Here is a 16,480-nt window from a genome sequence, read left to right on the forward strand (position 1 = left end):
ATGTAAACATGTGCCATGTTGGTGTGCTGCACCCATTAACTCGTCATTTACATTAGATATAGCTCTTAATGCTATCCCTCCTCCTTCCCCCTCCCCACAATAGGCCCCAGTGTGTGATGATCCCCTTCCTGTGTCCAAGTGATATTGTTCAATTCTCACCTATGAGTGAGAACATGCGGTGTTTGGTTTTCTGTTCTTGTGATAGTTTCCTGAGAACGATGGTTTCCAGCTGCATCCATGTCCCTACAAAGAACACGAACTCAACCTTTTTTGTGGCTGCAAAGTATTTCATGGTGTATATGTGCCACATTTTCTTAATCCAGTCTGTCACTGATGGACATTTGGGTTGCTTCCAAGTCTTTGCTATTGTGAATAGTGCTGCAATAAACATACGTGTGCATGTGTCTTTATAGCAGCATGATTTATAATCCTTTGGGTATATGCCCAGAAATGGGATGGCTGGGTCAAATAGTATTTCTAGTTCTAGATCCTTGAGGAATCGCTACACTGTTTTCCACAATGGTTGAACTAGTTTACAGTGGCACCAACAGTGTAAAAGTGTTCCTATTTCTCCACATCCTCTCCATTTCTTAATGAAAAATCTTGGAATAAGGTGGAAAATGTTTCTTGATGCATGTTTAAATGGGATGGTGATAAATGGCTTTGAGCTTACTTAGTTTTCCAATTGCTAAATTTTCAAATAATTTACCAATTCTTTTGAGCTCCTGTTCGGCAACATTAAGCATTTGTTAATGATAGACCTTGGGAAAGGGGGAAAATGTTTCTTAACTGTAGAGGACACAGAGAAAGAGTTTAATCGTATTAATTGCACTTCCATTTCATCTGTCATCTTTGGTTTCAAGGCAGACTATTCACATGATATGGGCCCTTATCACTCAGAGTAAGGTTGATGACTCTTGTGATTCAAGACTGGTACTTGTTGAACTGCCATATTTGGATGGTTGTTTTTCTTGTAATATAAAGGCATCTAAAGGGCTATCCTGTGTTTCAAATTTTAATTAAACAAGTTATGGGTAAAAATACTTACATTTTACTTGCTCAACTCTTTAACCTAATGTACAGAGGCAATTTTGTAAATTTAATTTTATATACATTCAACAAACACTAATTGGTTAGCAGCATACAAATAGTGTGCTGAATACAATGCAGAATGGAATGCAGATAAATTTCTACCTAGTGACATTTACAGTATACCAGGAATTACATATAAATCAAGGCAATAGAAAAATAAAATATCCATGCATCCATGGATGCGGCTGGAAACCATCATTCTCAGTAAACTATCGCAAGAACAGAAAACCAAACACCGCATGTTCTTACTCATAGGTGGGAATTGAACAATGAGATCACTTGGACACAGGAAGGGGAACATCACAACCAGGTCCTATTGTGGGGAGGGGGTAAGGGAGAGGGATAGTCTTAGGAGATACACCTAATGTAAATGACGAGTTAATGGGTGCAGCACACCAACATGGCACATGTATACATATGTAACAAACCTGTACATCATGCACATATACCCTAGAACTTAAAGTATAATAAAAAAAGAATAAATTATGACAAAAGAAAAAAAAGAAAAAGAAAATATAATTCAAACTGTATTTAGTAGTCAGGAGAAAAAGAAAAAGTTATTGTGATAGAAAAATAATGTAGATAGTAGAAAAGTTTTCTCTAAGGAAGGGACCTTGAAGTTATAACCCGCGGGATAAAAAGAAATAATCCAAAGCAAGAGTGAGGGTATGGATGTGTTGTCATATGTATCAGCATAAACAAGGGTCATGGGGGAGGAAAAGATCTTGTCCTGTATGGGACAGAAAAGAATGGATAATGGAAGTTGAGCACGGTAAGTATGGTGGGGGCAAAGGCACAGAAGTGCTTGCAGAAGTAAACAGGGTCAGATTAGGTCGAGAGTCAGAAAAATAGCAATTAGTTTGAATTTTATTCAAATGCAATTGACATATATACTAACAAGTTTTTTCAAAAGGGAAATGATGTAATCTTATTCAGGTTCTTAAAATATCCCTATTCTTCCATAAAGAAAGATCTAGAAGGAGGTTAAAAGTGGGAGTGAAGAAACCAGCTAGGCTCTAACAATTATTATGTAAAAGATAATAATGGATTGATATTTGTGGCAGAGCAAAATCAGAGAAAAGGCTGGATTTGAAGTGTGTTATGAAAGAAAAATTAGCAAGACATTGTATTGAGTGGATGTGTGAGATAGAAGAGAATGAAAAATCGGGAGGACTTCAGCAATAGAGTGATGATAATAAATTTCCTGTGATGGGACAGGTGGTTGAAGAAACATGTTAGAATGGAGGGACTGACCCAGCAGTTCAATACTGTACACGTTATGTTTAAGGTACCCATGAGATATTTAAATAATGATTCTAAATTAGCAGGTGGTTATATAAGAATGCATTTCAGAGAATTGTGAAGTAGAGATATAATTTTGGGACTTATCAATATATGATATCTTTATAGTCTTTTTGAATGTATGACTATGCTTCTGGGGAGAATGGAGAAAGAAAAAAGGTGAATACAAAGCTATGATAAATTCCAACCTAGAGGCCACAAAGAAAAGGAGCCAATAGAGGAGATTGGTAATGAATAGGAGAAAGAGGTAGAAGGTTACGGAGAAATCAAATTTGTTAGAAGGTGGTAGTTAAGTATATTGAATATTGTTGATGATTTGAATAAGATGAAGATCAAAAACTGTGCTTTGTATTTCACAGCACAATAGGATTTCTGGAATTTCACTAGAACAGTCCTATTGGCAAGAAGACATGAAAGCTAGATTAGAATGGTTTGAGGAAAGAATGAAAAGTTTAGATGATTTAATGAATATTCCTTTCAATACATTTATCGATGAAAGGGAAAAAGAAAAATATGTATATACTTAGATAAATACGTGTTTTCAATATGTTTCTCTTAGTTTTTTCCAATAAATGTTTACTGACCATCAAGTACATCAGTATGTGCCAGTCATCATATTAACCCCGGCCATTCAGTGGAAAATGTAACATAGCCTCCTGCCTAGGGGCACTGGTAGTATGCTGGAAAAGACATATAAATCAATTTGGCACAACAACAGGAATGTCATTAAAAACTATAAATATTACCATGAACCTACATACTGATTTTGTATGCAAAAATCTTTTTAAAAACCTAGAAACAAAAATATTTATCTAGCCCAGTAATATAGCACAAAGATATCTCAATATTACCTGTTTTTGAGAAAACATTTGATATTTGATTATTACTGGAGTTTTTTATTATTATGGGTAAATGATATCTTCAGAATATTATTCTCACTTTCTGGTTGCCACCTACTTTGCCTTTTGTCTCCCAATCAAGTTAGATGACCACATAGAGAAATATGTCATGTATCTTTTATAGAATACTGAATCTGTTAATATCTTAATGAGGAAAACAGAAACCATTTGTAACAAATAATAGAGATAATTGGATATACAGGTGAAAAAAAGAGAGCTGACAATAACCAGAAGTTAATGAGGTAAACAGAGGTCTGCAGTGGCATGAAACCACTCCATTTCATGGCTGGAAAGACAAAGGGAAGAAGAACAAGTCATGTGAAGTATGCTGGATTATTTTCTGTATTATGTACTCCTTATTTCAGGTAGAAAATAAGAATAAACCACAACATTTTATCTTCAAATGTTACTGTAAATAGAGTGAAATATACTAATAGTCCACTGGATTACTCATCTGACAAAGGGCTAATATCCAGAAGCTATAAAGAACTCAATCAAATATACAAGAAAAAAACAACCCCATCAAAAAGTGGGCAAAGGATATGAATAGACAATTCTCAAAAGAAGACATTCATACAGCCAACAAACACATGAAAAAATGCTCATCATCTCTCACCATCAGAGAAATGCAAATCAAAACCACAATGAGATACCATCTCACACCAGTTAGAATGGCAATCATTAAAAATCAAGAAACAACAGGTGCTGGAGAGGATGTGGAGAAATAGGAACACTTTTACACTGTTGGTGGCACTGTAAACTAGTTCAGCCATTGTGGAAAACAGTGTGGCGATTCCTGAAGGATCTAGAACTAGAAATACCATTTGACCCAACCATCCCATTACTAGGGATATACCCAAAGGATTCCAAATCATGCTGCTATAAAGACACATGCACATGTATGTTTATTGCAGCACTATTCACAATAGCAAAGACTTGGAAGCAACCCAAATGTCCATCAGTGACAGACTGGATTAAGAAAATGTGGCACATATACACCATGGAATACTATGCAGCCATCAAAAAGGTTGAGTTCGTGTCCTTTGTAGGAACACGGATGTAGCTGGAAACCATCATTCTCAGCAAACTATCACAAGAACAGAAAACCAAACACTGCATGTTCTCACTCATAGGTGGGAACTGAACAATGAGATCACTTGGACACAGGAAGGGGATCATCACACACTGGGGCCTATTGTGGGGAGGGGGGAGGGGGAAGGATAGCATTAGGAGATATACCTAATGTAAATGACGAGTTAATAGGTGCAGCACACCAACATAGCACATGTATACATATGTAACAAACCTGCACGTTGTGCACATGTACCCTAGAACTTAAAGTATAATAATAATAAAAAAAAGATTGTAAAGTCATTGAGATAATAGAAACTGTTTTGTGCAGATCTTAAAACACAGTTTGTGATGATTAAATTTAATTGACAGTGATGTTTGTTAACTAGACTGTCAGAGTAGAAGATTGTTTTAGTTTTATTACCTAAAATAATCGACTTTAGCATAGAACTGTTGATAACAAATCTTGATGATGCTTCATGTATCAAAAATATAGTATAGTGGTTTGAAGTGTGGGTTCTGGAGTCTCACTTCTTGGGTGAAAATCTTGGCTGTGCCATTTTCTAGCTCTATTATCAGAAAATTAGACAGGACTACAGGTAACACTGCTTTTCATTAAACCATACTTTTTTATTTTATTGGAACTATTTAAGAATAATTCTCGAGAGACTCATATCTTTAACTTGTTACATATCTAGTGCCAATAAGCTTCTCAAATTTAATATACTTAAACAGAAATTGTGATCTATCCTCCAATCTGTAAATGGTCTTCTTTAATTTAGTAAATTTGCTTGCCTTATTTAATTTTTATTTCTATTTTATTGATAGGAATACAAATTTACAAATCATTCACTAAACTTCTTTTGTTTTCACCCCATGCATCTAGTCTATCAGCATATATATTACAGGCTCTGCCTTCCACATATATCCTGAATACAAACTTTACTCACTATATTCACCATTTCCACTCCAGGTCAGTCAAATCATTTCCCTTTCCTAGACCATTGCCTGCTTCCCAAATATACTTTAGCTTCTATTCTTCCCCCCAACCCAAACTCCATTGAGGGTCTATTATCTAAAGTAACCTTTTTATGATATCAATAAGATCAGAACTTTCTTATTTCAAATATTCCAATGGCTTCCCATAATTCTCAGAATCAATTCCAAATTCAACAACAAACAAGAAACCACATTATCTGGTTTCTAGTCACCTCTGTGACCTCACTTCTACCTACATGGCCTTCCCTTATTCTCTTTAACTGTCCATCTTGCTTTTACGTAAACATACTAAGCATTTTCCTGCCCGCAGGCCTTTGCACTGCCGTTCTTTTCACCTTCAATACTCTTTCCTAAAATACTCACGTTAATTTATATCACTGTTCAGAGAGGACTTCCCTGGCCACTGCCTCCAAAACAGTCCTTGCTGTTTTTTCTTATTATGTGTTTTGGGATATTTTGTCTTAAAATTACTTATCACTAATTGATATTAATTAATTAATTCAAATTTATTTCCTAAAATACAAAGTATATAATGGAGAAACTTTGCCTATCTTGTTGACCAATTCATTTCTAACAATTACAACAGTCACTGGCACTTAGATACTGATCAATAAACGCTTGTTGAGTGAAGACATAGAGGGCTATACAATATCCATGTGAAAACAGATGACCATATTCTCATAAAGCTCTAATTCAGAAAATCTTATTTGCATGTTCTTTCTCAAATATAGATTCATAAAGAAAAGAGTTTTTTTAAGTCATTGTGTTTCGTAGAAATTACTGTATCATTTTGGTACCTATTAGGGTTTTAATACATATCAGTGACTCATTATGCTATTTGTAATAGGCACTAAATACTTGTTTTGCAGATAAATAAATGAGGAAAAGAGAGATAGATTGGTAAAATAAATTATAGTAAGCATGAAGTTGAAAAATATGCAAGTTAAATGTTTACTGAGTTAAAGCAAAGCTAAATATTTGAAATTCCTGTATTTGCCCTGTGAAATCAAGCAATTGAGAAAAAGAAATGCCCAACCCTTTTTGAGATGTTTTCTTTTGGTTTTATTTCCTTGTTGGTATTAAATAATATTATCAGAAATATCAGGTGAGGCAAAGTTTTGTGTGTGTGTTAGGGCAATGACAGCTGCTATAAAAATAACCTCCAAAATTCACTAGATTAATATAATAGGAATATGTTTTCATTCAAATCAAGTTCAAATGAGTGTCCAATTTCAGCTACTGTCCTTCAGATAGAGATTTAGGGACCAAGGCTGTTTCCTTCTTGTGGCTTCATCATCTTTATCATGTGTCTTCGTAAGTCACCAGGGTGAAGAGGTTGGAGGTTCATACATAGCAGACTTTTATGGATCGATCTAAAAGTGGCACACATAATGATCATTCACATTTCATTGATTAGAACTAAGTCACTTGGTCACAAAAAATGACTGAGACATATAATCCAAAAGTAGGAGGAAATAACTTTAGTGAACCTGTACTAAACTTTGCCACACAGTTTGGGATTTAACTAAGGAAGATATAGAAATTTCTCTAGGATAAATTGTATTGACATGCTTTGGGGTGTGTGTGTGAGTGAGTGTATCTATATACATATTCAAAATTTGTATTAACATGACCAATGAATGTATTAATATAATCAATAGAGAGGAGAGAAAGGTCACATAGTTATGATCTACTTGGAGGAACATTTAATAAAATTAACCACATTGCTAGTTCTTGGAGAACATAAACAGATATTTGCAATTAACTTCAAAATTGAGAAAATAAATTTGCCTTTGGGAGTTAAACTCCAAGAACAGAACATAATAGATGTGAGCCTAGGCATGCAATATAGGAAAGAGAAAGTATGGCTTCCTTTCTGCTGAACTTAAGTTTAACCTGGAATAATGAATGTGGTAATATATCTAATGATTTAGTAGTCCACATTATTAGCATATCAGAATCGTAAAGATAAATGTTGGCAATACCAATGTTAACAGGAATAAGGATAGACAGCTTTAACCAATGAACAAATATTTCAGACCTGTTAATGAGATCATTCTTATGGTAATATCTTACGGGATTAAATGTTTGAATCACCTACTTCTACATGTTCTGATATAATGCTCATCAAGAAAACCTGTTCTTGTATAGCTATGCTGACAGAGAGAGAGAGGGTTTGATAATTCCCTAATTCTGTGATGGTAATTTTTCAAGGTAATTGATAATGGCTTCTGATTGTGATTTGGGAGAAAACTGCTGACCAGGGCCATGAAAGTATTTATTAGCTATATAACAGCAATATTTTCATTGTAAGCTGGTATGTTGGCATTCTGATCTCTACCTAGTTTTATACACATTTTCTTTAGTCTGTGAAGCCTTTCCAGGGCTTGTTGCTTACCTTAGAGTAGAGAAAAGAAAAAATCACTGGGTCTTTAAGGTGTGGAATCAGATTCCATTATTTTTCTTGCTTTTTCTTTTATCATTTCTAGATTCTTATCATTTCTAGATTCTCTTTTCTTTTTCTTTTTTTTTTTTTTTTTTGAGACAGAGTTTCGCTCTGTTGCCCAAACTGGAGTGCAGTGATGTGATCTCGGCTCACTACAAGCTCCGCCTCCCAGGTTCACCCCATTCTCCTGCCTCAGCCTCCCAAGTAGCTGAGACTACAGGCGCCCGCCACCACGCCTGGCTAATTTTTTGTATTTTTAGTAGAGACGGGATTTCACCGTGTTAGCCAGGATGGTCTCCATCTCCTAACCTCGTGATCCGCCCGCCTCGGCCTCCCAAAGTGCTGAGATTACAGGAGTGAAACACCACGCCCAGCCCCTTCTCTTTTTTCTTAATTTACATGCATTCTATATCCATTAGGTTAATGGATCCTGTCGTTCTTGTGTTTTTGTTTGCTGTGGATATTTTTCCATTTAATGTTTAGGTTTTTATACACAGAAACTTTATTCTTTTGTTCTTTTCTTCTAGTTTTAGTTGCCACATAATAATTGTACATATTTATGGAATACATAGTAATATTTCAATGCGTGTATACATTGTGTAATGATAAAATCGGTAATTCGCATAATATTGAAGAGATCTTTTTTGAGTGTTGGGAGCATTAATATTCTCTTTTAGCTTTTAAAAAATTGTATCAAATTAAGGGTTACAAGTGCAATTTTGTTACATGACTATATGGTATAGTGATGAAATCTAGGATTTTAGTATATCCATCACTCCAATAACAGACATTGTACCCGTAAGTAATTTCTCATTATCCACCCCCGCTTGTCCTCCCCCACCCTTTTAAGGCTCCAGTTTTTATTTTTCTACACTCTATGTCCATATGTACACATTATTTAGCTCCCACTTGTAACTGAGAACATGTGGGTATTTGTCTTTCTGTGCCTGGGTTGTTTCACACTGGAAAATGACCTCCAGTTCCATCCCCATTGCTGGAAAACACCTGACTTAATTCTTTTTATGGCTAAATAGTATTCCATTGTGTATATATACTACAATTTTCTTGATCCAGTCTTCACTGACAGGGTGATTCCACATCTTTGCTATTGTGAATGGTGCTGTGATAAACATATTAATATATGTATCTTTTTTTATATAATGATTTATTTTCCTTTAGATATATACCCAGTAGTGGGACTGCTGAATTGAATGGTAGTTCTATTTTTTAGTTCTTTGAGAAATCTCCATACTGTTTTCCACAGAGGTTGTTCTAGCTTACATTGCTACCAAAAGCATATAAGGATTCCCTTTTCTCTACATCCTTGCCAATATCTGTTATTTTTTGTCTTTTTAATGATAGCCATTTAACTGATGTATGATGATATCTCATTGTGGTTTTAATTGGCTTTTCTATGATGATTAGTGACATTGAGCAGCTTTTCATATGTTTCTTGGCCATTTGTATGTCTTCTTTTGAAAAAAAATGCCTATTCATGCCCTTTGTCCACTTTTTTTGATAGGGTTGTATTTTTTATTGTTTTTGAGTTGTTTGAGTTCCTTGTAAAATTATAAATATTAGTTCCTTGTTGAATGCATTGTGTGAAAACATTTTCTCTCATTCTGCAGGTTATCTGTTCACTCTGTCAATTGTTTCTTTTTCTATGCAGAAGATCCTTAGTTTAACTCAATTCCATTTGTCTATTTTTGTTTTTGTTGCTTTTGCTTTTGAGATCATACTGATAAAAATCTTTGCCTATACCAATGTCCTGAGGTATTTACCCTATGTTTTCTTCTAGTAGTTTTATAGCTTGGGGTCTTATGCTTAAGTCTTTAATCAATTTTGAGTTGATTTTTCTATATGGTGAGAGATAGGAGTCTAGTTTTATTCTTCTTCATATGAATATCCAGTTTTCCCTGTGCTATTTATTGAAGAGAGCATTCTTTCTCTAACGTTTGGTGTCTCTGTCAAAAATCAGCTAGCTGTAAATATATGGATATGTCTCTTTCTTCTCTATTCTGTTTCAATGGTCTATGTGTCTGTTTTTATAGCAATACCATGATGTTTTAAGTTACTATAGCTTCATATTTATAATTTAAAGACAGAGAGTGTGATGCTTTCAGCTTTGTTCTTTTTGCTTAGGATTGCTTTGGCTATTTAGAATCTTTTGTGATTCCATATAAACTTAGAATTGTTTTTCCTATCTCTCTGAAAAATATCATTGGTATTTTGATAGAGATTTCTTTGAATCTGTAGTTTGCTTTGAGTGGCATGGTCATTCATATAGTTTGAATATTTGACCTCGCCCAAATCCCATGTTAAATTGCAATCCCAGTGCTGGAGGTATGGCCTGAGGGGAGGAGTTTGGGTCATGGGGGCGGATCCCTCATCAGTTTCTGCTGTTGTCACAATAGTTGGTGAGTTCCTGTAAGATCTGGTTATTTTAAAGTGTGTCTCCTACCAGTCCCCTCCCTGGCTCTCTATCTCTCTTCCTCTCCCTCTTTGTTGCTCCTGCTTTTGTCATGTGATGTGCCTACTCCCTCTTCATCTTCTGTTATGACTGTAAACTTTCTGTGGCTTCCTTAGAAGCCAAGCAGATGCCAGCGCCATGCTTCCTCTAAAGCCTGCAGAACTAAGAGCCAATTAAACCTCTTTTATTTATGAATTACCCAGTCTCAAGTATTGCTTTATAACAATGCAGAATGGTTTAATACAGTCATTTAAACAGTATTAATTCTTCTGCTCCATGAGCATGGGATGTCTTTCCCTTCGTTTGTGTCCTCCTCAATGTCTTTCATCAGTGTTTTGTAGTTTTCCTTGAAGAGATTTTTCACCTCTTTGGTTAAATTTATTCCTATGTATTTCTTTTGTGTGGCTATTGTGACTGGGATTGCATTTTTAATTTCTTTTTCAGATAGTTCATTATTGGTGTATGGAAACAATGCTAAATTTTGGTGTATGGAAACAATGCTAAATTTTGTATGTTAATTTTTTTATTCTACAATTTCACTGAATTTGTTCATCAGCTCTAAGAGATTTTGTGGTAGAGTCTTTAGGTTTTTCTATATATAAGATTATGTCTTCGGCAAAGAGGGTCAATTTGATTTCCTCTTTTCTAATTTGAATGCCCTTTATTTCTCTCTCATTCCTAATTGCTCTTGTTGGCACTTCCAGGACAATGGTGAATAACAATGTTGAAAGTGGGCATCCTGTCTTTTTACAGTTCTTGGAGGAAAGGGTTTCAGCTTTTGCCCATTAAGTATGATTTCAGGTGTAGGTTTGTCATTTGTGGCCTTCATTATGTTAAGGTATTTTTTATGACAAATTTGTTGAGGGATTTTATGATGAAGTGATGTTCAATTGTATCAAATTAGTTTCTGCATATATTGAGATATTTATATAGATTTTGTCCTTGATATTGTTGGTTGATATATCACATTTAATGATTTACATATGTTGAAACATCCTTGCATACCTGGGATAAATCCCACTTGATCATAGTGTATTATCTTCTTGATGTGTTGTGTTCAGTTCGCTAGTGTTTTGGGGAGAACTTTTGCATCTAGGTTCGTCAATAATAGTTGCCTGTGGATTTTTTTTTTTTTTTTTTTTTATGTTCTTATCTAGTTTTGGTGTCAGGGTAATGCTGGTCTCATAGAATGAGTAAGGAAGAATTTCCTTCTCTTCAGTGTTTTGTAAAGCTTGAGAAGAGTTGGTGTTAGTTCTTTTCTAAAAGTATGATCAATTTCAGCAGTAAAGCCATCTGGTCTGGGCTTTTCTTTGTTGAGAGAAGCAGTTATCTAACATCAGGAATCATCTGACATTTATTTATACAAACTTCTTGGTGTGAGTTCAAAGTGACTACAGAATATGGAACTGTGAAACAACCACCACCTACATCTGAAACAAGAATTAAGTGTTCTGAAAAATGAAATGTAATCTTTAACAAATATTAGAACACTAAAGCAGGGATGCCTATTAGGCATGTCTTTAGTGTTAGGAAATAGACATGTATTAGTATTTTAAAATAATTTTGAAATATTATTTTCTTACAAATAAAAATGATTCACATAGTATAACTAGTTTTTAACTCTACATTTATAAAAGTGTCTCTCTGGTCCATTTGTACTTATTTATACAGCATCACAATTTTCATTAACAGTTTCTTCATGTGAAAGCTATTTTATAGGATATGGTAGAAACAGCCTTTTCATGTCAAACTAAAACAAATAAAGATCATTCCTAATGCAAGCCAATACAAACTAAAATAATTTGCAAATCACAAGAATATATTTTCAAATTTTCTGTTGCAGATACTGCATTTTGCATTAGTTTCCAACTAAATTTTACTTTTAGAGCAAAAAAGTTTTATAATTTGTAATGTGACTTTTTTTATATATCCACATTAATTACCATACAATACAAATTCCTCATTGAAAAACTATACTCTCAAAACAAATATAAAAATAGTATTTTGACTTAAAATTGAAGGAATTAAGAATAAATTTGGGCATTCAACTGTGCATATCTCTAATTGAAAGGATTGAGTCCATTTTGAAATATGGGTAAAATTTACTATAGAGATTTAATTTTCAAGTAAAATATTTTATTTGAGCTATCCAATATGACTATGAAAATGCAAATGGATTCCAAAACAAACTTTAAAATTTCTCTCAGGAACAAAGAAACTGAACTTAATTTAATTACTGTAATTGTCATTTTCAGACCTGCTCCATTGGGCTTCTTTGTGGTGATGAAATAAGGAGAATTACCTGTTTAACTCCCAGCTTTCAAAGAACAGATCCCATTTCCACACAGACACATACAGTTCCCCCTTCTGAGACTTTGGTCAGTAGCTTTCCATCTATAAAGGCTACTAGAATACCAACCATAATGGATACTTATCCAGTTGATCAAGGTAAGTAGAAGTAAGATATTAAGAAGTTTGAGTTTGAAAAAGTTGTGTATTAAAAGCATATTTTCTGAATTATTAAAATCTTTTTTTCTGAGATACATGATTTTTAGGGGTGAAAATTGAGCATTATTGGTTATGTGTCCTGTTTTAAGTTTTGTTTTAAGCAATGTTGTTTGCTAATACTATTTCTGGATCAGTAAAAAAAAAATGTAAATTAACAGTTTTTATTCCACTGTCCACTGTGTAAATTTTAATAGACAACTGGACCTCAATCCCAGCACATTTTGTTTTAAAAGGGCATTGTGCTACTTGCTTCAGTGTGTCTTTACTTCATAGTCTCTGAGTCATTAATGTAAATTTATATTCCTATTAAATTATTTGATTAACACTCAGATAAAAGATTTGTGTTTATTTTCCTATTGTGAATTATTTTAACAACTTGAGGCTGTTTTTTACATGTCCAATTATTTAACTTTCTAAATCAAGTGATGTCATATTATAAACAGTACATTGTATATTAAATTCCAAATTTACTCTTCATGTAGTCAATGCCACTTCGGATAATCAGAGTAAGAATTGTAGTTCTTAGCAAGGAATTCTTTAAGAAAAAATAATTTTGAAGACTATTGGATATTCTAAGTAGAAATGTACCTTGTCTATTTTTCATCTATGTAATTTCTATTCTTTCAAAAATTTAAATTGAAATATAGTGTTATCCAATATAAACAGAACATTTTGCCTATTGAAGAAGTAAAACAATATTTCTAACATTTCTAACCCGATAGGTCAAACATTCATTGGTTGTGTCAATGCAAAGGAGTTGTAATTTTTCATGTTTTCTAATTCAAAGGAGTCATTTAGTTGGGAATATGTCAATTCTGTGTAATGCCATTTATCCTGATTTTAACCCTACCATGGAGTGTAAATAATAGGACTCTTTGTATTTATGCAGTTTGTGAAATCATTAAACCTCCTCATATACTTTTTGTAGAAATATGATTTACAGAACCATATTTGTCTGCATATAATGGATGTAAGGTGGCAGTGCAATTTGCCTGAGATTTATCCCAGTGCCAAAGTGGTTCATTTCTAATTCATTTTTCTAATCTTTTTGACTTTTTCCTTTTTGTAGGTCCAAAACAGACAGGCATTGTCAAGCATGACATTCTCCCAACCACTGGTTTGGCAACGTTAAGAATTAGCACACCCTTGGAAAGCTACTTACTCGAAGAACTGATTGTCACTAGAGAGCTTTCAGCAAAACACAGCCTTCTTTCTTCCACAGATGTTTCCTCTTCTCCATTCCTGAATTTTGGTATTCATGACCCAGCACAAATTGTCCAGGACAAAACATCGGTATCGCATATGCCTATTCGAACTTCAGCAGCCACACTAGGTTTCTTTTTTCCTGATAGGAGAGCAAGGACCTCATTTATCATGTCTTCCTTAATGTCAGATTTTATTTTTCCTACACAATCTTTATTATTTGAGAACTATCAGACTGTTGCTTCATCTGCTACCCCAACGACTTCAGTAATTAGAAGCATTCCAGGGGCTGATATTGAGTTAAACAGACACTCATTACTCTCCCGTGGATTCCTGCTTACAGCTGCCTCCATAAGTGCAACTCCAGTTGTCTCTAGGGGGGCTCAAGAGGATATCGAAGAATATTCAGCTGTTTCTTTAATTTCAAGAAGAGAGCACTGGAGATCGCTCAGCTCCTCGATGTCTCCCATTTTTCCTGCTAAGATAATTATATCTAAACAGGTAACCATCTTACACTCATCAGCTCTGCACCGGTTCGGTACAAAAGCCTTCATTCCCAGTGAATATCAGGCTATTACTGAAGCTTCAAGCAACCAGAGACTCACAAACATCAAATCACAGGCTGCTGATTCTTTAAGAGAATTAAGCCAAACATGTGCAACATGTTCTATGACTGAAATAAAATCCTCTCATGAATTCTCAGATCAAGTTTTGCATAGCAAACAGTCCCACTTTTATGAGACATTCTGGATGAACTCAGCGATATTAGCCAGCTGGTATGCACTAATGGGAGCTCAAACTATCACTTCTGGGCATTCATTTTCTTCTGCTACTGAAATAACACCATCAGTGGCATTCACAGAAGTGCCATCTTTATTTCCTTCTAAAAAGAGTGCAAAAAGAACAATTTTATCCTCATCCTTGGAAGAATCCATTACCCTATCAAGTAATTTGGATGTTAATTTATGTTTGCATAAGACTTGTTTATCCATTGTCCCTTCACAAACTATCTCTTCAGACTTGATGAATTCTGATTTGACTTCAAAATTGACTACTGATGAACTGTCAGTATCAGAAAACATTTTAAAACTATTGAAAATAAGACAATATGGCATAACTACGGGCCCCACTGAGGTACTAAATCAAGACAGCTTATTGGACATGGAAAAAAGTAAAGGATCTCATACACCGTTCAAACTTCACCCAAGTGATAGTTCTCTAGATTTGGAGTTAAACTTACGAAGTTATCCGGATGTTACTTTAAAGACATATTCAGAAATTACACTTGCAAATGACCTCAAAAATAATCTACCACCATTGACAGGCTCAGTGCCTGATTTTTCAGAAGTCACTACCAATGTTGCATTTTATACAGTTTCAGCAACTCCAGCACTTTCAATACAGACGTCTTCCTCCATGTCTGTAATTACTCCAGATTGGCCATATTTTATAGATTATATGACCTCTCTTAATAAAGAAGTCAAAACTTATTCAGAATGGTCCAAATGGGAACTTCAGCCTAGTGTACAATATCAAGAATTTCCCACTGCAAGCTGGCATCTTCCCTTCACTAGATCTCTTACTTTGTCTTCACTGGAATCCATTGTGGCACCTCAACAGCTGATGATTTCTGGTGAGTTTCTCAGTTTCTGTTCAGTAAACTTTTAGAAATGAGTTTCTTTTCTACAGAGAAGAAAGAGCCTGTCATGGTCACCAGGTGCTCTAAACAGCCTCGTTGTAATCAGGGCAGCAGCCAGTTCAATGGAGAAGGCACCTGCTGTTGTACCTGACACAGATGGTTATTCTTTATGCACTGCCACAAAGGCTACCAGATCAATACAGTAGTAGGTTGGAGCCAGCTATACTGCTGGCAAGCAATCAGAAACTGAACTAGTTCAATTCATTACAACAGATCTTTCAAAGTTTAGAAATAACTTTTATTATTCTCATTTCTTGAAATAGCTTCTTTGTCAGGTTGAACACAATGTAACATACTCTTTATAACGGTATCTTCGGTGGTGGCATTTTTTTATATGGGAAAGATGAAATCACTGGAACTTGATGGAGATTTCCTGTCCTCTATGGCATGGTATATCATTTTTAAATTTAAAGTTTTGATGTTTCATTTTATATAATTCAGAATATAAGTTAATGTACTGTATTTTATTTAACAAAAGCACTATACAAAAAATGAAAGAGACAATATCTGTGAATTTGAATTCAGAGCTTTGATATATTAATGACAAGCCAGTTTTCTTAGATAACAGTTCTTACTTTAAAGCACATTTGAAAGCACTAATCTCTTCTCCCCTTGTAATTGCTATCAAATTGGTAAGGTAATGCTATCAAATTGCGCTTATCAGAAATAGAAGATTTTTCATTATTTAAAGAAGTTCTATCTTGTGGAATTTTCAAGTGTTACTTTGTGGCAGTGAAATTAATTTTCCTTCGATGATAAACTTTTAGTGTTTTGTGTCTGTGTATCTATGG

The 16,480-nt window shown here is 34.4% G+C and overlaps 1 protein-coding gene across 1 annotated transcript in view; it reads left to right on the forward strand.

Moving 5' to 3' along the window:
- The window catches only part of LOC135970467 (protein eyes shut homolog), a 29,955-nt gene extending 13,762 nt beyond the window's left edge, over positions 1-16,193 (forward strand). Inside the window, exons 2-3 of the mRNA XM_065543109.2 lie at positions 12,535-12,727; positions 13,857-16,193. Of these exons, the coding sequence (XP_065399181.1) occupies positions 12,535-12,727; positions 13,857-15,658 (1,995 nt within the window). The 3' untranslated portion in view covers positions 15,659-16,193. The remainder of the gene's footprint in view (positions 1-12,534; positions 12,728-13,856) is intronic.
- The last annotated feature ends 287 nt before the right edge of the window (positions 16,194-16,480 follow it).

Source organism: Macaca fascicularis, chromosome 4, assembly GCF_037993035.2.
Source record: "Macaca fascicularis isolate 582-1 chromosome 4, T2T-MFA8v1.1".
Taxonomy (NCBI): domain Eukaryota; kingdom Metazoa; phylum Chordata; class Mammalia; order Primates; family Cercopithecidae; genus Macaca; species Macaca fascicularis.